General features: G+C 39.1%; 1 protein-coding gene across 2 annotated transcripts in view; it reads right to left on the reverse strand.

Moving 5' to 3' along the window:
* The window catches only part of LOC120535614 (BTB/POZ domain-containing protein kctd15), a 125,188-nt gene that overhangs the window by 16,122 nt on the left and 84,292 nt on the right, over positions 1-24,774 (reverse strand). For both annotated transcript variants that reach the window (XM_039763565.1, XM_039763567.1), the window contains exon 4: positions 10,312-10,617. In XM_039763565.1, the coding sequence (XP_039619499.1) occupies positions 10,312-10,617 (306 nt within the window). The remainder of the gene's footprint in view (positions 1-10,311; positions 10,618-24,774) is intronic.

The raw sequence follows: 24,774 nt of genomic DNA on the forward strand, positions 1-24,774 counted from the left end.
CGACCACACATTAGTTATACAAACGAGCCAGTTTCCCTTTCGGTTTGTGCGGGCCGATGATTTCCGCACGTGTTCAGTCTCTCCCTGTGCATTCCCTGTGCACCAAGAGAGAGAGAGTGCGAGAGAGAGTGACACAGACAGACATATGTGCGCACGAGAAAGAGACACACGCACACACACGTGCGAGAGAGACACATGCATACATATGCGTGCGAGAGAAAGAGAGACACAGGCATACACACACACACACACGCACAAGAGAGACACAGGCGCACATACATGCGCGCGAGAGAGACACAGGCGCACATACATGCGCGCGAGAGAGACACAGGCGCACACACACACGCGTGAGAGAGACACAGGCGCACACACACGCGCCAGAGAGGACAACAAAACAACAGAAAAATTTAACTGAAAAAATGAACTTAACAACTAAAAACAGACTACGCTCACGCTCGCAACTTGCAGTTCTTGTTTCCGATTGATGCGTTTTTTTTTTTTTGCGATGGGACGTCAGATAATACAGAATGTTGGATAAGCGAGACTCTACTGTAATTGTAAAGGAATTTAAGGTGGCCTGGGATTACGAGTTTTTTCGTAAGCTTCAGGGATTCTAGTGTTAAGAATAGTGAATCTTACTCAGACTCTGAGCCTGTGTCACTGACCATCAAAATGTAAGTGGCAGACGGCCATCCTATTTAATTTGGATTTCTTTTCCTTTTGTTTGAAGTGAGCCAGTGTTTGACACAGGGCTCAGGATTACACTGCTTAAGAAATCAATTTTCTGTGTTGATCTGACTAAATCCTCTATGGCTGAGACATTGAGAGAGTTTCATACTTTTGATTCTATACTGAAAAGCCACATTCACACTAAGCTGCTCAAATAGGCAGAACAAGAAAGATATTATCAAGATGTAGAATATTGGAGAAATCTGTATGATTAGGTTCTTTTTCAGTAAGAGTATCTGCAAACTTTTCCCACACTGTCCTGTGTTACCCAAGTGCAGAAAAACAATGTGCCCAGTAAATGTGGGGCAACCAACTCTTGGTATTCACTGCAAAAGGTGTGCATGTAAAACAGCCTAATTCCATATGCTTGCTTTTGGGGCTGAAGTAGCAAGTTTTCATATCAACTGTAGTAAGTCACAAACTTTGTAATTACAGTATTAGCTGTCCGGCGTTCATTTTGAAAGCAGAAGACAGGGGGCATGCACTTCTATGGCAAAGACCTAGCTAAGGAAATGTATCCCCTCGAATGGATGGAACAGAGGGGCACTGTAGACATGAAAGTGATATAGAAGACTTTCTTCAATCTTTTTAAATATTTTTGTATAATTTTTCAATTCCAGTATTCATCAAGTAAACAGCAGGCAGGAGGCACGCATTTCTATAGCTCTATAGCATTGGAAATGATTGTCCCTCCAATGGATGGGACAGAAGGCCATAGCAGATATGAAAGTGATTTAAAGGGTTTTCTACAACCTTTGAAAATACATTTTGAAGAATTTTAGCTGTCCAGAGTTCATTTAGAAAGTAGCAGACAAGGGGTTCTGTTCCAGCTGGGGAAATAGCGGAGAAAAAAGTGACAATAGACTTCCTAGTGTCGTTTAAAATAGGTTTAGCTCAATTTTAGCTGTCCATTGCTCATTCTGTAAACAGAAGAGCATTTCAATGACAAAGAATCAACTGTGGAAATGAGTTTCCCCACTAATGGATGGGATGGAGAGACAAATTAAACATGAAATTGATATTGAAGACTTTCTAAAGACTTTTAAAATAGAGTTTGAACAATTTCAGCTGTCCAGTGGTCATTTTGCAAGCAGCTTACAGAGAAATGAATTTCTATAGTGAAAGACTCAGCTGTGGAAAGCAGTATCTCCTCTAGTGGAAGGGATAGTGGGGCACAATAGATAAGAAAGTGTTATAGAAAGCTGCCTGATAGGCTTATTAAAGACACTGTGCACCATTTTAACTACCCAGTGTTCATTTCACAAGGGGGCACAGCAGATAAAGATTACCATTGAATGCTTTCTACAAGTTTTTTAAAACCTTTTGATCAGTTTAAAACTGCCATCATCAACTATGCATGTAGTATATGAGTTTTATAAGATAGTTATCTTCCCCCAATTTAAAGGGGTGGGCATGACAGGCAAGGGATTTTTTTTTGGACAGAATTTTAACAATTTCATTCACACGGTTTTAAGCACTCATAGGACAGAGGTGAAATTTGAGTTCCACAACAAAGCCTTTTCCGTGGAAATATTTTTCCCCTTTTATCCCCAGAAAAAAAACTACATGTGTAAATGTTTAAGAGCAAGTTACCACAAAAGGCATGGAAGTGGATTAGTATGTTTATTCTAAGGATTTTTCTTTTAAAATGTCTTTGTACAGAGTTCTTGGGTGTCAAGTAATGAATTCCATCCATCCATCCATCATCCAACCCGCTATATCCTAACTACAGGGTCAGGGGGATCTGCTGGAGCCAATCCCAGCCAACATATGGCGCAAGGCAGGAAACAAACCCCAGGCGGGGCGCCAGCCCACTGCATAAGTAATGAAATATTAATTATAATTATTACTATTATTAACATTTTATAAAATCTAATTTTACATGTTTCTTTGTTGATGAGCTCCCATTGAAGAATTTATTGGTAACACAACAAACAGTGTGCACACTAAAACGACTGAAGAAACAACTAACAAGTGGTGTTTTTCAATACCATTTTAACAAAGTTTACTATCCACCGTCAATCACAGAGCCGTCAGGTAAATCGATAATAACATGTAATAAACCTGCAACCTAAGAACGTAGACTTTGTGATGTCGCTGTGTGTGAGGAAACAGTGTGCAGGCACCTGCGTGTGCTTGTTTACTGATGGACAGGCTGGTATTTTGCATGAAGAATCAGTTAAATCAAAAGAGAAAAGGCATGCAAAGATGTGTAAACAAGAGTAGATCCATGACCAGTTTTGCCAGGTCAGAGATTTTCTCCCCCAATATGGCTATTTTTGATTGCCATCTGTGGGGAAAAAAATTGAGTCTCACAAGTTGCGATTTTTTGGGTTAGTTTTTAAAAACAATGCATTATTTTGGGCTATTTTTCAACCCACTCCCAACAAATTTTGACCATGCATTTCATCCATCTGGCACCACTTCCCCTGATATTAGCATTTGTATTATGTTTTTTAAAATTCTAAAATCGCCTCTCAACTGTGTGATGGCATTCAGGGGTGGGATGGTGGCGCAGTGGTAGCGCTGCTGCCTCGCAGTTAGGAGACCTGGGTTCGCTTCCCGGGTCCTCCCTGTGTGGAGTTTGCATGTTCTTCCTGTGTCTGCGTGGGTTTCCTCTGGGCGCTCCGGTTGTCTCCCACAGTCCAAAGACATGCAGGTTAGGTGGATTGTCGATTCTAAATTGGCCCGGGTGTGTTTGTATGTGTCCTGCGGTGGGTTGGCACCCTGCCTGGGATTGGTTCCTGTGACCCTGTGTTCAGATTCAGTGGGTTGGAAATATATATATATATATATATACCCATTCTATCACAGTGAAATATCTCAAAGGTAACCTGCTGCCAACTTGGGCTTTGGTATGTACCCTTTTGCTTTGACGCCACCCACACATTCGTGTCATTTTGTCTACCTCAGGCAATGCGCAATTTTTTTGGGCAAAGTCTGCCATTTTTAAGCAGTCATTGAACTATACATTTTTTAGGAACCTGGCAACGCTGTCCGTGATGATCACAATTTATGCACCTACGCCAAATCACTGGATTCACTGAACTCCATGAGGCACAGATATCCCTATAAAAGGTGACTTACATGATGGGCAGATGCATTTCAAATGTTTTGCATATTTTTCTTGCATTTTGATGAGCTGTTGAATCATATTCTGCCCGTTATCCATCATTATGGCACAAGCGTAACAAACTTATCTTTGAAATTCAACATTTGGGATAAATGTCTGCCACATCAGCACAAGTCTCAAAGCCTGATGTCACTTTTGCTGTTTCAAGTATAAACCAGCCTTTAATGGCATGCAGCTCATGAATCTCCAAGGAGGAACCTCACCCATACAGACATGTATATTAATAGCACAAATGATTAATGATAAAATACAGTCTGTTACAATATAATTGAAATGTCAATGATTTCATTCACCACTGGAGAACTAAGTAGAAATGATAATTGACAAAGCCTATTTTTGGTTGCATCTATAACTTTGTAAAAACTGTTAACAAAACTGTCCGCAAATTGGGGGCAATCATAAAATATGAAATGTTGTGGAAAAGCACAACAAAATACCTCAGATATATTTAACACTGATAGAAACATATTCTTCATGGTAAAAAAAAACTGGGAATGAACTTAAACAGATCTACTGTGTTTAGGAAGATGCAAATCTCAGAAAAAAATGTATAAAATAACTTATTAGATCTTAAAATTTTTCAACCCTGTAAGTCCCAACTGGGTTCATAAAGGAGAAAAAAATACCCTTGCATTGCATTCCTTAAAGCAATTTAAACAAGTTCATGAATTCAAGGCCACCAGATATGCTGGTCATCCAACCACACCCTAAAGGCATGCAGTTTAGGTTGACTGATGACTCTCACATAATCTACTATGAATGATCCTGGGTGTGTGTGCAAAAGGAAGTGTGAGCTATGATAGACAGTCAAACCATTCAGGGCTGGATCCTGTCTTGTCCCTGATGCTGTTGAAACCTTTAAAATGAATTTGGCATGTTAGGACAATTAGCGGAATGGATGGACTCCCAAAACTTGCAAATTTTAGGTTGGGCAGTAAGAGTGAGTGTGAGTTTATGTCTGAGTATATCCTGCAATGAGCTACTAGTGCCTGCAATGTTCCAGAGGACGTACTGTACTGCACCCCAACAATGGAGAGTGGGTTATTCTTAAGTTGGACCAGAAGTAATACTGTCATTTTGTCCTTGTATCCTTTTCTCAGTATTTCACTGGCACTATGGGAAGTGCCACAGGATGATCTCTTCTGAAAGGTTTAATGCCAAAATACCTCCAGTACTAAGCCTACAAACATTTACAATGAAATCAAGGATAGGCTTGGGTGTGGCTTAATTATTTACTGGGCAAACCTCCAGAAAACAAGCTAAATGAGTTTTGGATAGTTTCTGTCAGTTCTTTCTCTTTTTTGTCATTCTTGTTTAGTTTCTTTTTTAATATGTTTTGTTTTATTATTCCCAAGGACAACGAGTGATGTAGTCTTAATTACTCAGAACATTAAAGAGCATGACTTGGGTGTGGTAGGATTGTTTCATTTGTCATCTTGCCTCACAGTTTTGAGGTTGATTTTTTTGTGCCCTGTCTTTTACTTGTGACAGAAAAGCAAGAAAGTCATTTGTGAAAAGCTTCATTCAGCTTTAGCAGATGGTGAGGAAGAAGATGGGCACCCTCTATTCATAAACTGAAGCCTTAGATCGCATGCTATTCCTTTTGACGTTTAAAAAAACAGGATGCCAGTCCATTAACAATAAATGGTCCTTTTTTATAGTTCTAATGTTTTGTTTAAAATTATAATTATATATATTTCTGAAGAAATTCGGATAACTTGCATAGCTCGGTCTCAAGGCTTCAGAGTCTATTCAGGTACACACTGTGTAATGACATGGATTATACTAAAATGTTTTGTTAATACATGTGGCCAATTAAATATACTGTATGTCATTAAATGCCTTTAAAAGAAGGATAAACTAGTTTAAGATGTTTAAAAGATTCTAAGTACAGTATTAAAAAATGCAATACGTGTATTTAAACTGCTTTAGGCAGTCGGTTTAAAAGTGGAGTTATATCTTAAGAGGGAGTAATACATAAATTATGCATGCAAATTTTTTCTTTTTTTCCATTTTCCACACAACACACTGAGGACTTATTTTTTCATTACCTCATTACTGGAACACGCAATGTTCTTCTGGAGCATGCAGTGAGCCAAATGGGGTGGGTAGGGATGGTGAGGTTGAGTTGGGGGTTGGGAGGGCTGCATTTGGGTTACTTCTGTGTGGATCAGCACAAATGATTGAATGGCACAGACAGAGGTGTGTCTTGGTGACTCGGTCCCAGCCTCAGCCTCAACGCCACAAGCTGCATACTGGTTTTGATTCACACTTTAAACAAAAGGGGCCAGGGGACAGGCAGCCATCAATTTCCATTGCCCAACCCCCCTACAGGCTAACACAGACCTTGTAACTTGCTGCATGATTTTACTCTGTGTGGCAAGAGCTTGTTGCTGCAACTAAAAGATAAAGCATTTGCCTCTGTCCTCTCACCTTTGCTTATTATGTGGAAAAAAACCCGAGGCCTGTCCTGTCGTGTAATCATCCCCCCTCACACCATAACAGTACTTGAAGTCAGGGAATTCCTGAGGGATGCCAGTCTTATTTTGTAAACCCATGATTTTCTGAGCGATACTGCAAAAAAATGAAACACTTTTTGAAAAGAAAGCAGCAGGATGTCAGGCCAGTTGGTAGCTCCTGTATTTAATATTAATATCTCTGTAATGAACAACTTTTTTTTCTTTCTAGCTGTTCTTACATTTTTGGATCCAGCACATGCTGGTGCGTGGCAAGTAGAGGCAGTCTGGCAAATTAGGAATGCATTAGTAATATTCCCACACACCACTGCCGTGTGCAGAGTTATAGTCACTTGCATCCTGAAAGACATACAAAGAGGTCACCTTACATTATCCCCTAGCAAAATATTCCTGATGATGCTGTCTCTTTGAACATCTGAGGTCGTTTTTTAAACTTTGAAGAACAAGTATAGTGATTGGCTAATTTAACGTTGAGTTCTCTTTTGAGTAGCACATTGCCACAATCTGAGTTAAATGTTTTCTGTACTGTACTCCATTTAAGGGCAGCGTGGGGCCTCCGTGGGTACTGCGGGGGTTTCTTAGCTCCAGGGCTCTGGGCTCATTTCTTGGACTTAAAACAACAGTTTGTGGAGTTTGCACATCCTCCAGAGTGCTCTGACTTGGCAGTTAAATTGGACTGGTAAGTGTGTAGGTAAATGTGCATGTGCCTTGAAATACAGTATACTGGCATCTCATCTTGTACCTGATGCTCCCAGGGTAGCCCCTCTGTAATATGGCAAAGTAAGCTGGACGAATGTAAAATCAATATCACTATATATGTATTATGGATTGTAGAAGTCAGAAATGCTACTGCAAGCCCTTTCTGATTTAATTTTTAATAAGTACGTTAATTATAATAGGTTAGGAGTAGTGCACATGAGATCTTGGGGTGTACACATTAGCAGGATCCCATTCACCTGAACACCTGGAACACAAAACAGTAAAAACTATCCAAAAAAGTAGGCACTTTTCCATGCAAAGCTGATAAGACACCTAGATTCTGCTGTTCATTATTACTTTAAGATCTAAAAGATGTGGAAGGGAACCATAGTATCATAAAACAATCCACACAGACATGGGTAGAATGTGGAAGATTTACAGTATGTGGATCCAGAATACCACAAAAATGGCAATTTTCTGTATTTGCTTGCTCCAGAATAGTTTAATCCTTGTGAGCCCAATTTTATGTGATTCACGTCATCTTCTCCTCTTCAACAAGCTATACAGCTAGCATCTCATTTCCTTTATCATTTCATAAGTGCAATTACTTTGAAGCATAATGTAATTCTCCCTTTAATTAATAGTTTTATTATTTCATTTAAAAGAAAATGACCAATAATTCCTTTTATAATAGATATCATTACTTGCACCTCCGGCAATGGTGTAACTTTTATTTTGAAAGTGCATAGACAGAAATGAAAATTTTGTATCATGGATTTTGAGATTCGATGGTGTAAATCTTCTCAATTTTGCATCCCTGAGTATCAGTCTAGAGATGCTTACACAAGAAATGCTATCTCTAGACAAAAGTATTTTACTCCATTCCCATTATTCTTAAATCTGTGTTAAAAAGAGAGGTAGGGGCATACATTTATTTAACACTTGTCTTGAAATACTTTTACAGTTCCAGAAAAATACAATAATGTAAAGCAATCTGGTCTTTTTTTTTGTCAAGTTTCATTTTACATCCCAAAGATGTGCATGTTGTTAACTGGCCATTTCAAACTGATGAATGTGGCTGTCAATGTGCTCTGCAATGGAGGCTTATCCTGCCCATTCTGGTTTATGCTTTATGGTGCCAGATTCGCTCTGTCTCACCACAACACTGCATTGGGAAAAACTGCTTCAGATGATCTTGTTGTCTGGGGAGGGAGTGAACCATTTGGCATATCATGGATAATTAAAATGAATTACATTTTCTACGAATATTTGGTTCTGTGTGATCATTCATATTTCAGTTAATCCCTTTACACAATTAAAACTCCCATTGCCTAAATAATGTCCTGCAGATTAACTGCCAGAAAATAAACAGCCCTGAGTATACAGTAGTAAGGTGGAGTCTGGTTTGTTTGCAAAATGACATGGAATGACATTTCTTACCTACAGTGGTATCTTAACAGGCAAGTCAGGGACTTACAAATTGTGGACCAACAACCATAGGAAATATTTGGGTTGAAGCATTTTACAGGGAAAAACAGCTAGTCATAATAAGGAATATATAGTGTTTATCTTATGTTGCTTCTTCTGAATGACTAGTTTTGTGCCTCCAACATGCAGATTTTCACAATGCAATAGATGGTGCTCATATTATCATCAAAGTAACTTATATATATATCAATCACATGAACAATCAGTCCATAAACAAAAATCTTATTTTTGATGCCTGAGTTACCTATAACATAACATTTTCAAACCTGCTCAATCCAATTCTGGATTATGAAGGAGCAGAGCTTATCTCAGGTTTTATTATGAAAGATGATTAGATGTTAATTCTTTGTTCATCATATGGGTGGTGCCACTGAGTTTTTTTGTGAAATCTCATATGAGGAATTTATACTTACCTTCCGCAACATTTTGTTTCTTACTAATATTAATCAGTTTGACTCTATACTATAGAAAGAGAGTGTCTTCAGAGATGAAGACACTGTCAAATCGGGTGCTCCTGCTGTGTGAACATCCACAGTAATAACGAGCTGTTCAATCGAAGGTATGCCTTCTTTCACATTCCCCACCAACCGGGGAGTCAATCATGCAATAGAAAAAAATAATTCTCTAATAAAATTGCAGTGTAGTATTTAAAAGAGAATCTTAAATCCACAATAATCAATAGTCCTGTAACAACATGGTTTTAGGCCAGAAGCAGACCCATTACGTGACTTCTACTCAGAGGGGATGTCAAACTTAATGACTAATGATGCTAGATTTTGTTGCCTTGTGAATATCAAATTACACGACTACAAATTGCATACTACACAGCTCTGTACGGACATTTCAGCACAGTTTAACATTTCCAAAGTATCAAGAGCATTGCTGAATTCTGACAACCAGTAATGTGCTGCATGACATTGTATATTCACGTATGACAAGTTCACTACCAATATCATCCTTTTATTTTCCTTTTTCAATTCTGTTGTGGTATGAACAACACAAGACATCAGAGAAATCAGCCTCCCTTCTGTGGTCTGAAACACCTGGGTTCATTTTTATCTTATGCATTGTACTCACTCAGGTGAGCGCTCACTGCTTGTCAGCCCTTTCACACACACAAATCCACCCCTACGATCTAAGACAAAAATAAATCTTGTTTGACATTGTTGGAGTAAGTTTCAGACCAGTCGGACTGAGCTGCTATGGATGGTAAACTATACAATCGGAGGACACTGGAGCATGTTGCGCCACTCGCTATGATTATGTAAAGGACATCTGGAAAAGTCATGTAATGAATAATCTATTGTGATGATTTACAGTATGCCACTGCCAAGTCCCTTCTCTGCTCAGCTGCAACAATCCTTACCCTTCTAACCATAACACCATTTGAAAAGTGTCATCCTGTTTTGCATAAAAGTAGAAAAGATTACATTTACAAAGGGCAATTCATGAGTTTTTTAGAGTTTGGCAGATCCATGCTGACTTCAGTTGATTAAACATGGTGAGCCTTTGGTAGCTTTTTGGGTGAGTGCTTCCAAATCTTTCTTTTCTTTCGAAATGAACAGATGAGGGGGTATCTTATTCAAATAAGATGTGGCATTGTATGTTTGATTGACTTGTATCTTGCTCATTTTGATTTAATTTTTAATCTCAATAATAGTAAAAAGAAAAGAATACACTTTTTGTCTTGGAAGACCAGTAAGAAGAAACAGAGTGTCACTGTATACCTTCTTTACGAATACCACATAACCTGCAGTCTGCATGTGAAAAACAAAATACAAGTACCTGCACAGAGTTTAATCTGCAGTATCCATTCAAAGGGAATCTGATCACATGAGTTGGATCCTGGTTCCAGCCTGCATTAACTGAATTGCACATGACGTCTCCTGTCTCAGGGAAGATTTCCTCAATTAGCACCTTTTCCCCACTGAGGGCAATTCGCTCGCCAAGGTCAGGAGTTACTCGCACCACCAGACAATCACATGGTTGTGAATGCTTGCGCTGTTCCCTCTCCTGTTTCCACCTCTCCAGTTCCTTGATCATGGGAGTCAGTTGATAGTACCGTGCTTCCTCATACAGCAGACTGAAATCCTAAAAGAAAGCAGGAGTGTTTTTATATAGTAGTCTGTTGCATTAGGTATACTACAGAACACATGTAAAATATAGACATGGAAGTAAGGTGGTGTACCTGTACACAAGTATGTAAAATTTGTGTATATGAATATTTGTATAAAAGTATTGGCAACACTTGGGTACAGCAAAAATGCATTTGTTTATCATATATTGCTATTCATATACGCTATTTCAAAGAATTCTGAGAGGATTCAAAGAAGGAATCAAGACCTATTAGGCCTGTTCCTTTCACGTACACTGCTCTATCCAAATATTAATGCCTTTGAATATAAACCTATGGCACAATCCGAGCCACCAACAAGCCTGTATTGAAATTAGCAGCTCTTTGTTATCCAGACCAGAAGATTTTACGTGTGTTTGCTTTGTTGTTTTTTTTTTTGTCAAGTTTATTTAATTTTTTTGGAGCTTCTGTAAAATTTTTATTTCTACCTGAGGACAAATAAAGTATAATCTATCTGTCTATATAACAAGAGATTAGTTGGTCTTAACAGCACATATAAAATATCAATAAAGTGGTTATTCATCTCTGTTCATTGTGGAATATTAAGAGCCTTTGATATGCTGGTACAGTTACTTGTGAATATGTTGGATATACTGCATATAAAGAGAATGATAAGCCAAAGCTGAGTATTCAGAAATGAAGTTATCTTAGTAGGCCAAATTTCAGAGATAAATAAATAACCACTTTATTGATGCTTTGTAAGTGTGGATAACATCAAAATAAGCTTTTATTAAGGTCTTGTTAAGTAACAGTAAATGAGTATGGTTTTGCAATACCTAAACTGTTATCTATCTATCTATCTATCGCTTATATTATTGCATATATATGTGTATATATAGGGCGGCACGGTGGCGCAGTGGTAGCGCTGCTGCCTCGCAGTTAGGAGACCCGGGTTCACTTCCCAGGTCCTCCCTGCGTGGAGTTTGCATGTTCTCCCTGTGTCTGCGTGGGTTTCCTCCGGGCGCTCCGGTTTCCTCCCACAATCCAAAGACATGCTGGTTAGGTGGATTGGCAATTCTACATTGGCCCTAGTGTGTGCTTGGTGTGTGGGTGTGTTTGTGTGTGTCCTGCGGTGGGTTGGCACCCTGCCCAGGATTGGTTCCTGCCTTGTGCCCTGTGTTGGCTGGGATTGGCTCCAGCAGACCCCCGTGACCCTATTCGGATTCAGCGGGTTAGAAAATGGATGGATGGATGGATATATATAAATGCACATATACAAGATTTTCTGATATATGAATTGCTTACATTAGACATGCACTGGCCATGATACACTTGTAGAGTGTCTCCAAAATATGAACTCACTAAACATATCTTTAATGTCAAGTGGAGTAATAGTTACTGACACATGGTAAGTTAGGAGTTCAAATTTGTTTCTAAACACTTTTACCAATTACAGTCCTGTGACAGATGCAATGTAATTTAAACACAAATTAAAAGACAGACAGGATGTGTACCTTTAACATCATGAATATGATATTTATATATAAAAACTTAACCATCTTTTATTTCTATACCATACTAATCAGACATGGATAAATGCAAGTTAAACCATAAGTAGGCAAACTAAAACTTCCTCACAAGGAGTAATATAAAGGCAATTATTATTTACAAAGGCAAAACAATATACACAATAGAAGAATCCAAAATAATGTAATATGCATAATTATTTATGCACACATACCTGTTGAGGTAAACATTAGTAACTCAAAAATCTAAATATGGAGATAGTTTTGTTTCAAATACACCCAAAGGTTTAAAAAAGATCAGACATGACTGAAGGTTGCTGGATGCTGGAGCCTATCTTAGCAAAACTAGGCAAATGACAGAAGCCAGAACTGGAAGGGGCAACAGTCGACTGAAACACACCATATGCACACCGACTCACACACACATAGCATCAGTTAAACTTACCTGCACATCTTTTGGATACAGATTGAAGTCCCACATGGACAGAGAGAACCTTGTAATATCTACATAGGCAAGAACCAAGTGTTGTATTTGAACCAAGCACACTGCCAGTTAGTATTTGGTGTAAGGAAAAAAAAAGTTGTGAAAACTTTGATGAATTTCTACAAACTTTCAAGGATGTATTCAATATCTGTAAGACACCCAAAGTTACTACTATTGCCTGTTAAATGATAAACAGAGTACCAAGTCTACTAGCCATTGGATCATATCATTCAAAACCTCAGACACTGATTTGAGCTGGGGTGAAGCTGATTTATTTTTCTTTTATAATAATAGTCTTTCAGAAAAGATGAAAGATGAAATGGCCAAATGTTATTATAGTTGTACTTTCGAACAATCATCAGTTTAGAATTGTAATTAGGAACAGGTTTTGAAGGATGCAAAACAAAAATATTTATATAGCACTTTTATTAGTATTTAAAGTGCTTTTACATAGAGAGTTGGGAGTCACTTCAACCACCACTAATGTGTCGCACCCAGCTGGGCAATGTGATGGCAGCCATTCTTGTGCCAGTATGCTCACTACCTAATAGCTAATAGTGGTGAAGGGGTACGAGAGATAGCTAACCAATTAGGGAAAAAGGGAATAATAAGTTGGCAGAAAGATGAGGCCATGGTAAGCAATATAGTCTGGACAACAGGAAATACTCTACTTTTTGCGAAGGATGCCCAGAGATCTTAAATGACCACAGGGAGTCAGGACCATGTTTTTACATCTCATCTGAAGGACAGGGGCATTTTTTCAGCAGTGTGCCCTGTCACTGCACCGGGGAATTTGGATTTACATACAGACCACATGGTAAGTGCCCCCTGCTGGCCTTACCAACACCTCTTCCAGCAGTAGTCCAAGATTTTCCAAGATGGTCTCCTATCCAAGCACTGACTGTACTTGAACAGGCTTAGCTTCAGGTGGATGACCTTTTCTGAAGTGCAGGTGGTATGGCTGTTGGTCATGTACAAACCTAGGCAATCAGCCCATTGATGTTAAGGCCAGCATTGTGGCTAAAGATTTCCCCATCCTTTTTTGGTGGGAAGCACATCTGTTAGTGAGACAGAAGATAATGAATAAAGAAGGGTCTATGTTTTTACAAAGGGTCTCTGGACACTGAGCTTAGAATTGTCCATGTTGGCAGGAATATTAGAATGCTAACCTTACATAAATCAGGCATGGGTAGGAAGGGCAGCAGCTGTGGTCAACCCTACACAATAAATAGTTTAATACATTTTAATAGCTCCAGTTTGTACTGGGAGTCTCCATTAATTTATAAGTCCATTAGTAATAATGATAGTATCATGCTGGTGATTGAGTCTTCAGTACCAAACATATTTTGTGTTTTCCTTGGCTACGATGGTGCTATTCGCAATTTAACTGGCTATGTTGAGACATTATAATTACATTTCATCAGGTAATGAGACATTGTAATCAGCAGGACCCAATTAGGAAAGGGACATGTGGTAAGTATGAACCAATCGGAGAGCAATTTGGGTCTTATTTGTTTTTTTTCGCCTGTCCACACCACAATGCTTAGGCTGCACAGTACATTTAGATACAATCTTATAAGTGCTGAAATGACCTAAAATATATATGTTTTGTTTACTCACAAGTGTAAATTTACTTTTGCTAACCCTACTTTTGTACTGCATAAATATTAGTGGGTGTATTTTGTGAACTTAATCTTTCAATATTATATTAGTACGCAGGATGATTTTTTTTTTAATGCTGTAATTGTACTTGATGTATTGTGCACTGGGTTCATAAGTGTATTTGCACTGAGTAAATATATGTGCTGCTTGTACAAGGAAATTATAGTTTTGAAACAGAATGGAATAGCAACATGGCACGGAGAAATTAGAATTCATGGCGAGGTTGCAACCTGTAAAGATAATAATTAAATAAGAAAGGTCAAGATGTGAATTGCACTCAGAATTGTACTCAAACAACAGAGTAGTAAGTCACATGGCTGAAAAAATTGTTGTCATCAGTAAATTCAAAAAATAACAATATGAAATAACATGAAGGTTTGCTTTGTGGAAGCTGGCCCGGACACAGACAGGCAGACACGTTCATGTCACCCACAACACATTTATTACGAAGTGCCATATTTACAAAAGTGCCACACAAACCCCAAAGTCCCCAAAAGTCCTGGCGACAACACAGTGCCTCACTTCTTCAGGCCGCCTCTTTCTCTCCTCCTGAGCTCCGTCCAGTCCACTCCCGACTCTTGCCATCGTATGAAGGGAGACGGCCCCTTTTATACACACCTGGATGTGCTCCAGGTGCTTCCCGGCAATCTCCCACCGACACGCCCCAGTGTGGCGGAAGTGCCGGCTGCGTACCCATAAGCACTCTGGGTTTCCCCAGTCTTTTTCCCCCCGGCCCTTCCGGGTGTGGCTGAAGTGCTGTGGTCCAGGGTTCCAAAGGCATGGGAGCACCCCCTGGCAGAAACCACGGGCCCTTACAGGGTTGAGCTTCTAAGTTCTGTACCCATGGCCCCCAAAGGAACCAGGGTAGTCGCCCCCAGATGGTCTGGAGAAGGCGTAAGCTCTCCTCCGGTCTTCCTAGGCATCCCGGCTGGGTTGCCACCCCAGCCATCTCCGACAGCTTCTTTCATAAATCCAATTGTGAATCATTTTTAACAATTTTGAAAACTCATAAAAACAGAAAATGAATATAACACTTCACTTCAGAAACACCAAAAACAATACTCAAATCATTTTTAGAGGCCAAGGAACAGTTGGAAAGAATTAAACTGATAAGCCAGATCATGGCAGTATAAACTACATTGAATTAATAAAAATTCCAATTTTATTAAACTATATTATTATTTCAACCAAACTGTACAACCTTTCCATTAGAAGTAATTCAGGAATACATTTTATATTAAAATGTATATCTCTAAAACAAAACTAAATCTTGTCCATCTGCTTAAGAAAATCCTGTTTAGAAATCACAAAGGATTAAAGTTGACAAACAAATGATTAACAGGAAGCCCCAAAGACATTTCCTTGGTGAAATCTGTCGAGCCTTTTGAGAATATAGTATACGCATCCTAAAATGTTCATAACTAATCCTGAAATGGCAATCAAGGCATGGAGTCATCTTGTTGAAAGAGAAAAGAAGCATGACACCATAACAAGGACATGGACAAAAGGTGCCATTATAAAGCTGATATTGTAAATTCTGATTACAGGTAGGAAGCATCAAGTGAAGTCCTTAATTAAGAACATTTCAACAGAATTAGCAAGATCCTGGACATCAGTCAATGACATGAAATATTGTCTTTCACACAGGAAAAATGTTGTGAGCCTAAGAATTTTTTCTTGTCATCTCGGGAGCACTTCAAGTAAAATTTCTCTTTTCTTATTCTTAATTGTCATATGATGGACTTCAGGAACACTGAGTGGCAACTTTAAAATGTATATCTGACCTTCCCACAAATCTGGTTGCTCAAGTAATGACATCAGCATATGTACATGGAATACAATTTAAAGCAGACAGACTGCGCTGCTTGTGTATGTGTGAACATTACTGAGGGAGATTGGACTACCTTAACCATGCCTGTGCTTATACACACAAAGTGTAAAGAGACCCGGGCATAGTATCAAGAGTACATTAGGAATGTCAACTGTTCTGGGGTTGTTTTGCATGACAATGTCTTGGGTGTATTGACAAACAGACCATGGACAACAGTGACTGACAAAATTTGTGCAAAATATTAGGGGGTTAGAGGCAATCAACTAACAGCAGAGTACAGCAGCGGTATCAAAAAAGGCATTTTGCAGTCAACAACTTATTATAACTTGCTACAGATATGGTATGGGTGCCAAAATAAGTGCTAAACCTGTCAGCAAAAACATAAAAGCTATGGTAGTAGTGGGCTAAAGAAGAAAAACAGTGCACGGCGGAGCATTAGAATTGACTGCTCTAATGAATCAAGGTCTCTATTCATTTGCACGTAATGGAGAAACAGAACATGAAAGAAGCACACATTCACATAGTTTAAAATAACACAAGCTGATAGCTGTTGTGTAATAGTGTGGAAAGCAGTTGTATACTGCATTCTGGGTCCCTTGATTTTAAAGGAGCACCAAATGAATGCCAACCAGTGCACCCCTTCATGGCAATCTACTGGGGAATGGCCTTTTTATAGGTTTATAGGTCCATTATTGTCATATGTATAGAGTATATTGAAATTGTGCTGTGATTACTAATTTGGCTTGGAATGTCCAGCAACAAAACAGTTCAGAAAAGTGGCTTTCACACTCATCAGATCTCAAATCAAAAAAGGATTTTCAAACTGAGACATTTGCTTAATGAAGCAAATTTATTTACCAAATTAATTCTTATTTGCAATGGTGATGGACAGGTTGACAGATGAGATTAGACAGAAGTCTCTGTGGACTATGATGTTTGCTGATGACATTATGATCTGTAGCGATAGTAGGGAGCAGGTTGAGGAGACCCTGGAAAGGTGGAGATATGCTCTAGAGAGGAGAGGAATGAAGGTCAGTGGGAAGAAGACAGAATACATCTGTGTGAATGACAGGAAGGTCAGCAGAATGGTCAAGATGCAGGGAGTACAGTTGGTGAAGGTGGATGAGTTTAAATACTTGGGATCAACAGTACAGAGTAATGGGGATTGTGGAAAAGAGGTGAAAAAAGAGTGCAGGCAGGGTGGAATGGGTGGAGAAGAGTGTCAGGAGTGATTTGTGACAGACAGGTATCAGCAAGAGCGAAAGGAAAGGTCTACAGGACGGTAGTCAGACCAGCTATGTTATATGGGCTGAAGATGGTGGCACTGATCAGAAAGCAGGTGGTAGCAGAGTTAAAGATGTTAAGATTTGCATTGGGTGTGACGAGGATGGACAGGATTAGAAATGAGTACATTAGAGGGTCAGCTCAAGTTGGATGGTTGGGAGAAAAAGTCAGAGAGACGAGATTACGTTGGTTTGGACATGTGCAGAGGAGAGATGCTGGGTATATTGGGCAAAGGATGTTAAGGACAAAGCTGCCAGGCAAGAGGAAAAGAGGAAGGCCTAAGAGAAGGTTTATGGATGTGGTGAGAGAGGACATGCAGGTGATGGGTGTGAGAGAGCATGATGCAGAGGACAGATAGATATGGAAAAAGATGATCCGCTGTGGCAACCCCTAACGGGAGCAGCCGAAAGAAGAAGAAGAAGAAGAAGAATTGGCTAACCAGTGTAGTTACACACGTTTTCACCCTGTAGAAGAAAATTAGAAAACAAAATATCAATCCATAAACAGTACAAACAATTTTCAAAGGAAAATATGTTAGAGAAGGGTTAATTATTTGCATATATTGGTGCAGAAAAAGTGTAAAACTTATCTACAATAAGAAAAAAAATCTAATTCACAGTACAGTAAGAAAAAGCTAACTTTTTCAAACTTAGAAACATCTGGAAATACAGCCAAGATAGCTTACAGACAAAAGTGTGCACCTACATTAACAATGTCAAATCAGTTCTATACAACAGCGCTTATTCACATTCCGTATCAGTTGCCTAAGGATGGTTTGCAACATCTACTAAACAAACAAATAAAATAATCAAGCCAAAATCTTTTAACCCTCACAAAATCCAAAGGCATAATAACAAACCTGGGAGATAAGAATTTCAAACAATAAGGCTACTTGGTAGGAAGGGAGAAGGATATGATCATGAAAACTGCCTTTTTTGGATGCTGCAAGAGACTGAGGCCCACCCAACAGCAAAGAACAAACAGGGAGAAATGCTGACAATGAGGATGCCTTGAGCAGAGGCAGCAAAATTCGCTCAAGACCATCTGGCATGGTGTGGGCTCTTTGTGGCCGTGTGCTCCAAGAAGAAAGAAACCGAGTACACAAGTATGTTTTTTTTTTTTGTGCAAGTCATCAGAACACAGTGACTGATGCTCTTTGCTGAACTCTCTACAGTGGGATTAGGAAGTCTGTTTGAAGAATCCTCTTTGGGGGGTTTTAGGGTTAGGGGTTTCTGTGTAGAAAAGAATTTCACTAGGGACCCAACTCTACTTTGGTAAATTTGACAATTTGGCACGGTGGCGCAGTGGTAGCGCTGCTGCCTCGCAGTTAAGAGACCCGGGTTCGCTTCCCGGGTCCTCCCTGCGTGGAGTTTGCATGTTCTCCCCGTGTCTGCGTGGGTTTCCTCCGGGCGCTCCGGTTTCCTCCCACAGTCCAAAGACATGCCGGTTAGGTGGATTGGTGATTCTACATTGGCCCTAGTGTGTGCTTGGTGTGTGGGTGTGTTTGTGTGTGTCCTGCGGTGGGTTGGCACCCTGCCCAGGATTGGTTCCTGCCTTGTGCCCTGTGTTGGCTGGGATTGGCTCCAGCAGACCCCCGTGACCCTGTGTTCGGATTCAGCGGGTTAGAAAATGGATGGATGGATGGATTTCAAGTGGATACATATAATAATTCATATAGATGATCAATTAGTTTCAATCAGGATATTAAATATATCCCAACTTGAACACACATATATTGCTACATTGCTAATGTAAGTGCATGCTTTTGAAATAGATATACAGTATATCTTTCTATCTTGTCTCTGAGTTTGGGAATTCACACATTTTGCATGTATTTATAACATTTAACATTACTCTTTGTGAAAAGATTATTTTACCCTTTCTCCTGCTGACAAGATGCATCATGGGCCATTCCCCTTCAGGGTCATTTCTGTATCAAAGTGTTGCTCTTATCATTCATAAGTCTGAGTCAATGGATGGATATGTTTTTAACTCGGGTCTGTCTTGCAGGCACGTTAGTCATTCAGAGCTGAAAACAACATGGTAATCCTTCCTCATGAAGCAAGGAGAAAAAAGAAATAATGTATTGGGGGAATAAAACAATCCAAACCAATGCAATAGTTTCCTAATGAGTGTAGACCATACAGAGATACTGGGGCATGACAGGTAAGGCTATCAAAATGTCATAGCATACAACGATCCAAAGTTTAACAAGAAATGAAGAAATAACAGCAGATTCTCTAAACTTAGCGAGTGGCGTGTGAATTCTTTTCTTTCAAGAATCTCATAGAGAGTTCTATTAGGATATATTACTATGCCCTCGATGCTGAGCTTTACTCTCAAACTTCCTGTAGGCTTGCTACTTTCTCTGTGATGCTGGGAGATATTATCATTTTGAAGCACATGGTTTTTTGACATTTTACATTTGCACTTTACAGAGGGGTAAAATATCCAGCATGACATGCAGGTTTTACAGGCAGATGGACGACGGCTGCAATTGTCATGTAGATAAGTCGACAAGTATTTTAGGCCAGCAGAATGCCTTGGCAGTCAGAGGGTGGATATAGCCTGGGGCAAAGAAACAATCCCTTGCAAACTCATCTTCCTCACACAGTGTAAGCTGCTTGAAAGACAGCACTATTGCTATTTTTGAGACCTCCTGCTGTACATAACTGAAAAGAGGAGAGGAATGTGCAACATCCATTCAGTGCAAGGCAAGCTGCTGTCTACAGTACCAACCAAGCAGGCTTGCTTGCACAAAATGAAATGCAGAAAATATGAAAAAGTAACTTAGAACATATTACAAAAAGGACCAGCAAAGTCCTTGCTAGGTACCAACGATCATTTTTAAACAGTGGTACGTGCAGCACACCTGTTTTTAGAGGGGTAGCAGAATGGCCTAGTGGTTTGTACAGTACTGTTATCAAGTGATGTGCGGAGTAAGCACATTCCCCTTTTGTGAACTTGGGTTATCTCCAGACACTCTTATAATTTAATTTGAAGACAAGCATATTAGGATAATTACCGACTATATGAGTGAGTATGCCCTGTGCTGTACCTGTGTCTCCCAGCTAAGGTCTTTTTGTGACTTATGCCCAAAGCTGCTGCGATAAGCTCTGATTCTTTGTGCAAGCATAATGGAAAAAACAGGCTTTCAAAAGTGATGTTTTAATTATAAGTGCCAAATCTGTTTCATTTCAGATTACAGTTTTTTTTTTTTTTAATTATTGTCTCCTCTTACAAGTAGCATCAAAACTAATTTGTGCTCCTTCCTTAAACACTGGCTATTAAAGGGAATAAACCTCCTCATTCACACATATCCTTAAATATACAGTAAATCTCTAAATCCCATATTCGATCCATCTGTTTTCCTAAATCTTGAAAAAAATATAGGTTACTGATAGGTTTGGTTTTCATATTTAAAATCGCCACTGAATTGTTGATTACAATATGTTGCTCTTTCACTTGTCTGTCGGTTAAGTGATATGCAAACATTGAATGGGCTCCCTTTAGTGCTAAGCTTCCACCTGGCTACATACACATTGAGTTGTCAAATTCAATTTAGCATCTCAAAGCCACAGGGGACTAGAGCCTATAACAGCAGCAGTGGGTACAAGGCAGGAAAGAGTCCTGGATGGGGTGCCAGTCCATTGCAGGGTACATTCATGCACATGCCCACACTTACTCATATTCTGGGCAAGTTTGGAATCACCAATTTACCTAAAACACGTATCTCTGGGAATGACACTGGAGTACCAGGAGGAGAATGCACACAGACAAAGAGAATTCACAAACGACAGACGATAAAAGGCATGGGATTCAAACCCAGGATGTTGTTTTTGTGAGGCATCAGTGCTAGTGGTCACTGTACCACCATGCTTCTAACAGAAAGTATACATCATCTTACCTCATGTACTCCTTATTTCTGTTTCTAAAATACAAGTGCAATTTATTCAAATCTGAGTGATATGGAGGATTTTCAACCTGTGTTAATGCAGCTAAATTGAAATTTACATTTTCTAACTTTCTGTATAGGCACTGGACAATATCTTAGTCTTATGCATTGTTTTATTACATGTAGCGAGAAAAAGTTAACGTTTCATCTATGAACAAGTCAGGAATCAATTAAACAAACTACAGTACCTGAGATTTAGAGACTAGTATTTAAGGTAACAAGATTTTGAAGATGATCAAAAAATGTCCAATGCACATGGGGTGGGAAATAGATGTCTGCAGACAGATACAGTTGTTAGCCCATGAAAGGGTGAGAAAACAGTCGTATGAGGAACTGTGCAATGAATGATATTGTACCCATACAATGAATGAGCTGCAGGCTAGACTCAATAATGGTGCATTCTGTGACCCATACTTTGGCAAAGTGTGCTTTATGGGAAAAAAAAATATTACGTTATTATTTAAGCTACTCGTGTAGAGGCCTAGAAAGTGAAGAGTATCATAGGCAATTACACTGCAAGAATCTAAACAGCTGCATATGCTCTGAATAAAAAACAGGCAAACCCAGAAGTGGTGGTCATTTGTGAATAAAACTCATTTTGGAAAACATCTGAGATGTAAGTAATAAACTGTTGTAAGACTACAATTAAAGTATGATCTAGATTTGAGACACAGGTACCTGTCATCTATCATGCTTGGTGATAAAAGCAAGAATGACACAGAATCGTATGAATAATCAGTACAGCGCTGTAACATGTTCAAAAATGCTGTTTAAACTGGAGTTAACAGTCTCTAGATTTGTGCTGAGAAAGCTATTTAAATTTCCAGGAGTCTTCCACTATGCCTATTGCAGAGATGTAATGGTGCTGATATCACTTAGACACTTCTAGGAGATAACATCCATGTGTTACTGCATACACCTGTTCTAAAATAGTACCAGGCAAGTCTGCCACAAAAGGCTGAATGATGCTATGCAGCACATCATTGTCCTGTATATGCATAGCCAGCCCACCATTCACAAACAGCAGAGATGACAAGCTATCACATGCTACACCACAACATGCCACAAAGTTTCAGTTAGTCCCAATGACAGGAGTCAAATGCATTGTTCAAACCATGGCAGTCCAGTCGGCTCAAAGCCACTAAGAGTCGGAGGGGCAGTTCATAATGAATGCTGCTTTGTCCTTTATGCTAATGAGAATCAGGTGAAGATTAGGCAGTATGATTTGGAGAATGTTATTAAGTGCCACAACATTACAGCACCAGCTGTCTAACATACAATACTGTATTTATTTAGGGGAAGGTTGGCCCTGTGACTAAATGATGCCCACTTCATGACTTTTGTGACAGGTCAGCCTGGTGCCATTTTCCAACAGGACATTGCCTGATCACTGTTTTGCTTCAAGTAAAGAAAAACAGACATTTTTAAATGAGGACCAAATGATGAACGTTAGTTATAATAATATCCAATGTCATAATTATAATTCCAAATCAATCTTTCACCAAAGCCAAACAAAATAATGAACTCAAGGTCAAAAAATTCTAAGACTTCTTAGTTAACCTTTTCTGTCAGCCAAAAACACTTGTAGCTATGCATAAAAAACAAATGTATACAGTATACCACCCATTATCCAACCCGCTATATCCTAACTACAGGGTCACGGGGGTCTGCTGGAGCCAATCCCAGCCAACACAGGTTGCAAGGAAGGAAACAAACCCCGGGCAGGGCGCCAGCCCACCGCAGTATATATGATTACTGCCATTACTATTTGGAAATTTTATATATCTATACTAATAAAAAGCAAATCCCTCACTCACTCACTCACTCTGAATCCTACTTACGTACATATATACGTCCATAGCCTGCAGCTCGGTCACCGTGTGATATAGGGGACCCAACGCCTCCCACGTTGTTGGCTGCCTGCCTATATAAGGCCGTCCGTCGCTCCAGTCTCTACATTCCCTTCCTTGCTTTGCCATGGGATTCACGTCTCCCTGCTGATAACTACAGCCTTTTTATTTAATCCATGTCTTCTCTGCTGTTTTATTGTTCATTTATTACGATTATAGTTATTGTGTAGGTATTTTAGACTTACTTTACATTGTTCAGGTACCAATTTCCTTTATCATTCCAACCATACCCCCATTAACATGTCTATCGAGGTGATCACCATCGATCAAAGAACTGTCACTTACCGAGTGGTTTCCATGCCCGGAGATGGCACCTACCTTTTCCATTCTCTTTGTTACATATTGCACAGCCATATCAGGCTCACTCTTGATATCCGGAGGAACATTCTGTCTTATGTATTGAATGACTGGGACAGGTTCAAGGTGTGGACCGATGACGGTACAGGAGATAATTATACTACACAGGAGCACTATTAGAGTGAAATGCTTAAGCCCTTCACCTATGGATCTGCATGTGAGTTGATGGCTGCCGCTGAATTGTTCAGTTGTCGCTTTCAAGTGTACCGAAATGGCCAAATATTTTACACCTTTCGACAACCGCCAATGCCTTTTAAACATCTTAGATTCACAGGTGACGATTTCAGTAATGAACACTTTAATGTTTATGTATGTTTAAACTCTCAAAAGCTTGATGTGAAGTTATCGATGAAACCGGTTGTATACTTGCAACGCTTGACAGATGCCGAATGTCTCTTCAAAACAACAAATCCTGCAAATACTGTCATAATTGAAACAAACCATGAAACTCAAACTGATTATGACAGCAGCAATCCAAACTGTGGGATTTGAAACAAGAGTACTGTTCACATGGCCAACTGTACGTTGCATGCTCAAGAGTAAGCTCAGCGCACAGCTTGGTCATATTACAATCGGAGGGCTGAACTCACAATGTGGTATACAAAGAGATCCTTAACAAATAATTATTGGTATATTTTCCCTCAGTTTAAAAAAGTTTAATTTTCTTCTTAATAAAAATTTTAAGGCAGTACTTTGCCGCTGCGAAGCGCGGGTATTTTGCTAGTGTATATATATATGTATATTTATATATATGCATATATATGTATATGTATATATATATATATGTGTGTGTGTGTGTGTATATGTATATATATGTTTATATGCATGTGTGTGTATGTGTGTATATATATATATATATATATATATATATATATATATATACCAGCAACACTCATGACAATGACAAAACAATTACATTGTCAATAATATTACGTTATTATTAAAATGTTTCCTTTTCTTTTTCATTACTTCTTTAACACACTACTTCTCCGCTGCGAAGCGCAGGTATTTTGCTAGTATATATATAAATTTAACTGAAACCCAACATGAGAGACAGTAGTCATGGTCAATAGAACAAGAGGGTTAAGACATAAAGCACACACGAGAAAAGAGATCAAAGATAAACTTTGAATACTTCAGAGATTTGTTGTCTGCAGATTGGATA

This window comes from Polypterus senegalus, chromosome 9 (assembly GCF_016835505.1).
Source record: "Polypterus senegalus isolate Bchr_013 chromosome 9, ASM1683550v1, whole genome shotgun sequence".
In the NCBI taxonomy this organism is placed as follows: Eukaryota; Metazoa; Chordata; class Cladistia; order Polypteriformes; family Polypteridae; genus Polypterus; species Polypterus senegalus.